This window comes from Micrasema longulum, unplaced genomic scaffold, assembly GCF_059751315.1.
Source record: "Micrasema longulum isolate JH-2025_06_02 unplaced genomic scaffold, ASM5975131v1 h1tg000287l, whole genome shotgun sequence".
Lineage (NCBI taxonomy): Eukaryota > Metazoa > Arthropoda > Insecta > Trichoptera > Brachycentridae > Micrasema > Micrasema longulum.
In genome coordinates this window covers 658,429-664,064 of record NW_028277491.1, presented here as the reverse complement: position 1 = coordinate 664,064, position 5,636 = coordinate 658,429, and the positions used below count along the sequence as shown (strand labels likewise).

Below are 5,636 nucleotides of genomic sequence, written 5' to 3'. Positions count from 1 at the left end.
ACGGGCGCGTTATGCGCGCGCGGGCCATTTCGCTACTAGCCACGACGAGCGAAGCACGTGTAACCAAACAAGCATGTAAATATTACAATAATACATAGTAAAACCAATATCGACAGTATATAAATTTCTATATATTTTCCCGGCATAGGTCGAGGCCGAACCCGCAAGTGACAACTGCGTCTTTATTAAGGGTTCAGCACTCGACTTACAGCTATGCCGGGCCCTATATTTATTGATAGTAACATTTTATTTTTTATTTTATTTTATTTAATTTATACAAATAATACGGCCAACGTGGCCGTTCCTATGGGCATTCATGCGCGTCCGGAACACTCCCCCCGTGCAGCTCGCCTGCACTGTGGACATCCCGGCCGCGCGGTCCCTCGTTAGGTAGAATAACTGCTACCTTCACAGCTGGTCTGGTGTAAGTCCCGCTTGTTGTCTTGACGTCCACCACACGAACTTGCCCGTCCCGGGCAGGGTCAGCCCGCGTTATCCTTCCTCGGGGCCATCGGTTCCGCGGCAAGTTGGGGTCGATGATAATCGCCAGGTCTCCCACCTGAAGGGGTGGCGCTGGATCACGCCATTTCTTGCGTTGCGCTAGCGTGGGTAGATACTCTGTCAGCCAGCGACGCCAGAACATATCGGCGATCTGCTGCGAGATACGCCACTGTTTGCGGAGACAGGCTCCTTCTTCCGTCTTGTCGAAATACGCTAACGTCGGCTGTGTGTTGGCGGCTCCAAGTAAAAAATGGTTTGGGGTGAGCGGTTCGTCGTCGTCTGCCTGTGTTGAAATGTGGGTCAGGGGGTGATTATTGACCGAATACTCCGCTTCCGCTAGTACGGTCTTGAGCGTTTCCTCGCGAGGCGTCTGCTCCTTTAGCGTCGCTTGTAGAGCTCTCTTCACCGACCTTATGAGCCTTTCCCAGGCTCCCCCCATGTGGGGTGATGAAGCAGGTATGAACCTCCATTCCATTTGGCGATTCGTTATTTCAGTGAGCAGCTTGGGGTTTGTCAGAAGTTCGGCCACGGCTTCACGGAGCTCCCTGTCGGCCCCGTGGAAGTTAGTGGCGTTATCTGAGTACATCACCTTGGGACAGCCTCTTCGGGCGGCCATCCTTCTGATTGCCATGATAGCCGCATCACTCTCTAGGGATGAAGCGAGCTCGATGTGTATTGCTCGCGTCGTTAGGCACGTGAATAGGGCGCCGTATCTTTTCTCTCGCCGGCGGCCTATGGTCACTGTCATAGGCCCAAAGAAGTCTAGGCCACAGTGAGTGAACGGAGGCATGCGGTACGCTAGCCTGGCTTCAGGCAGTTGACCCATGAGTGGCGCGCGTGGTTTACTACGTGCCGCTTGGCACGCGGGGCATTCACGCGCTATCTTCTTCGTCCTATTTCTGAGCTTCAGTATGAAGAACCGAACTCTGATATCCGCTAGGGTTCTCTCCACGCCCGGGTGTCCACCCGTCGTGTGGTAGTGTGAGATGAGGAGGCGCACATATTGGCAATCGCCATCTAAAACGGGCGGCGCGACGCTTCCTGTCGCGACGCCCTCTGCGGCCTGCAGTCGGGTTCCCATTCGGATTATGCCTTCGCCGTCTAGGAAAGGGCAAGTCGCGTGCAGGCGACTTCCCGGTGGGATGGGTTTCTTTGTTTTAAGCATCTCGAGCTCCTCTCGAAAGGCGGTTTCTTGTGATCGTCTGATCCAGCTTACTTCGGCTGCTAATGTCTCGGTGGCGCGCAACTCGCGGTCCCCGCCCGGTTGTGCTGCGGGGACCGTGCGGCGGCATCGTGCGATGAATCGCTGCATCCATGCTGTGGTCCGGATGAGTTTTATCCAGGAGGAAAAACGCTCCGGCCGGGGAAGGGCCTCTTCCCTATTCGCATGACCGACGAAGTGGCGCGTCGGTTTTGCCTCTAACTGGTCCCCGGACGGCTTGATAAGGGCTTTCTCCTTAGGCCATTGGGCCTCCGGGCTGCGTAGGAATCGTGGGCCGTTGAACCACAATCCTCCGGGCCCTAGGTCGGGAGGGTCCTTGTCTCGGGTCCCCAGGTCAGCGGGGTTGTCTTTCGTTGGGACCCATTTCCACTCCGTCAGGTTCGTCAGTTCGTCGATTTCTCCGAGGCGGTTGGCCACAAAGGTGGAGTACTTCAGGGGGTCAGTCCGGATCCAACATAGGACTGTGCTGGAGTCCGTCCAGTACACGGTGCGCGTAATGTTGGCCCGGCTTTCTTTCTTCAGGGTGGCGGCCATACGGGCCGCTAGCAGCGCGGCTTGTAACTCTAGCCGCGGCACAGAGAGTGGTCTCAGCGGAGCCACTTTGCATTTTGCCATTACGAATTTCGCTGACTCGTTGTTCGTAAAATACGCGACGGTGCAGCAGGCTTGTTCCGATGCGTCGCAAAATACGTGTAGGGTTATGGGGTCCGTTTTAGAGCGCAATGAGCAGCGCGGGATCGCACAACCGTTCTCGCTCAGGAGCTGTAGCCATTCTTGCCATTTCTCCACGTGGTCGGGCGTCAGGGGTTGATCCCATCCCGTATTGGATCGCCATACGGCTTGCAGCAGTATCTTCGCCCGGATCGTAAGGCAGGCTATGAAGCCCACCGGGTCGAAGATGCTCATGGCCGCACTCAGCATCTCGCGCTTCGTGGGCCTCCGTGGTATTGCAGGTATTCCTTCTTCGTGGTTGAACACGAAGTTGTCACTCCGAGGGTCCCAGACAATTCCCAGGATACGCTCCGTTGTGATCTCGTCGCCGATCGTGATGGCGGTGTTGGCGCGGTCTTCGTGCTTCACGTTGTCCAGGACGGCCGCCCGGTTTGAGGCCCACCCTGTGAGCTGGAATCCCCCACGGCTGAGTACGAGGGTTACGTCCTGTACCAGCCGTGCGGCGGCTTCTTCGCTATCCACGGCGTCCAAGTAATCATCCATATACATGCGTTTTTCTATGGCTTCGGCGGCTTCTGGATATTCCGCGGCGTGGGCTTGTGCCACTTGATTCCTCACAAACTGGGCACTGCTCGGGGAGCACTTGGCCCCAAACATCATTGAGGTGAGCATGAACGTCGATGGGTCCTCATCCTCTTCTAGTCTCCACAGGAACCGTTGGGAGTGGCAATCGGCCTCCCGGATCCTGATGCGCAGGAACATCTCCCTGATGTCTGCGGCTATGGCGACTCGGCCATCTCTAAATCTGATCAGGTTACCCAGCAGGGATGAGAGCAGGTCTGGGCCGGTGAGAAGATGCTCATTCAGAGACGTTCTTTGAAATTGCGCGGCTGCGTCGAACACTACCCGAATTTTGCCCACTTTATTCGGGTTTGTTACCGCAAAATGCGGCAAGTACCATTTGCGTGGATGACACGCGTCAATCTCTTCAGGTTTGAGTTGAATCGCGTAACCCTTGTTTACGTAGTCGGTTATCTTGGCCCGATAGGCGTTGGCCAGCCCGGAGTCCTTGCGCAACTTCCTTTCTAAGGAGCGCAAACGGGTTAAGGCCGCTAGGCGATTGCAGGGCAGAGTGTCGCCGTCCTTTGCCCATAGCAGGCCAGTCTCCCATCGGCCGGATGGGAGCTGTCTGGTGGAACTGCTCATTATTTCCTCCGCGCGCACGTCCACGACGCGGCGTCTCTCTCCTATAGAGACTCCCAATGAGTCTACTGCAAAGCTTTGTTTCACTAGTTCTTCTAGCTTATTGTCGTTTGGACTGTGTTTGGCGTGGAAATTCGGGTGTACGGTCCCTCCGTACGTCACTGGGCCTAGGGCGGTGTTCACTGTCATCAATCCATCCTCCCTTATCACAGGCGGGCCGGTGGACACGATGAGTGTGGCGTTGTCGAGACCGATGAGCATTCTCGGCTTGACGGTGGCTTCCCTTGCAGCTTGCGCACTACTCCGGTTCCGGTGTGGTAGATCCATTGACTTGATGGTTTGCGCGTTTATTTTGAATTCATAGCCGCCCGACACAATGGTGACACTTATGCGTTGTGAACACAGAGTGTCAATTGCACCACTCGCGCCCGAGATAACCAACTCTTCCTTTGGTCCCGTTACACCGATCGCCCGGGCGATGTCCTCTTCCACCAAAGTGACGGATGATCCTTCATCCATCAATGCGTGAATGTTTATTGTGCCCCGTGGGCCTTTTAAGGTAACCGGCACTACCTTGAATGTAATTGGCACTTCGGCTCTTTTGGTGAGCAACACTTGCTCATTGTCCGCGGGCGCTGCTGGCCCGCTTCGGTTTTTATGTAACAGCCGGTGATGGCTCCGTCGGCACTCGTTGCATTTCGCGGCAACACAATCGGGCGAACGATGGCCCGACTCGAGGCATTGAAAGCACACTGCTTTGTCTTTCACGATTGCCCACTTTTCTGTATATGTCCTTTTCGCGAACTCGCGACACTGCACCAAGCTATGGCGGTTCGAGTCACAATACACGCACTGAGGTTCTTGTGTCACCAATACATGACGTTGCGGTGTACGCTTGTCCTTCCGGGCGTTCTCGGCGCGCCTATCGCGCTTATCCGCTCGCGCGTTCTGACCATGCGCGGGCATGTCCAGCCCACCTGATGACGGCACTACACTTGTGAGCTCTCCCATCCAGTTCGCGAAGTCGTAAATGCTGGCCTTCCTAGGCCTGCTCATCCGGTGGCTGAACCAGAGCCACTTCAGGGGCATCGGCAGCTTGGCGACGAGTTCTGACAGCAGCTTCGGGTCGGCGAGGTAGTAGGGGTCGATCCCTTCGACGGTGGTGATGACGTTTCGGATGGCGATCGCGAAGTCCATTACTGCTTCCACCGAGGCGTCGTTCTGGAGGCGGGGCAGTTTGTAGGCCTGATGTAAGGCCCCGCTTATGAGGAATTCCGGGCTTCCGAAGTTGGCCTCCAACAGGCGGAGGATGTCCGGCACGTTCCGAGGGTGTAGTAGTAAACCCGTTACAATATGGCGCGCGCGTCCTTCTAAGGCGCGGCGCAGCCTCCCAATGTTGTCAGCGTCACCAAGGCCCCACCGCTCCGTTGACTGATCGAAGGAGGCCTTGAACGTCTGCCACTCCAGTGGCTGACCGCTGAATGCCGGCAGGTCCGGCGGTGAGCCCGCACAGCGCGGGGCATGATCCCTCACAGTATACGGCGATGAATAGGCGTGCACCTCGCCGGCACGCGGTAGCTGTGAGGCTGTAGGCCGCCCTCGGACGACCCATTCTTGCACCGGGTCTTGGTATAAGCCCCCCATATTTATATAAAATTATAAAACCATTTATTATTATTGTTCGAGATTTTATATAACAATGTAATAGACATATAAAAAAAACAATCTAGGTGAAATTTCCGAGGAGACCTACAAAAGAGCAGCTAAAAAAGTAACAGAAAAAATATCTATTCGAAGAGCTGCCGAAGCATACAGAGTAAATTTTATGACATTACATCGTTAAACGTCAAGAGAATAATCCAACCACATCTAACGTAGTGGGTTACAACAAACCTCGGCAAATATTTTCTGTCGATCAGGAAAAGGAGCTTACAGCATACATAAGCTTATGCTATTATATCATCACATGTTATTTTATATATTATTGTTAACAATTACAAACATGTTTGATTTTTGTTTTAGTTCGTAACAACATGCC

The 5,636-nt window shown here is 54.6% G+C and overlaps 1 protein-coding gene across 1 annotated transcript; it reads right to left on the bottom strand.

Moving 5' to 3' along the window:
* Positions 1–304: 304 nt before the first annotated feature.
* LOC148282819 (uncharacterized) lies at positions 305–5,242 on the bottom strand. The gene has a single exon (XM_088224519.1). The coding sequence runs from the start codon at positions 5,240–5,242 to the stop codon at positions 305–307; it is 4,938 nt and encodes a 1,645-aa protein (XP_088080645.1).
* Positions 5,243–5,636: the final 394 nt, after the last annotated feature.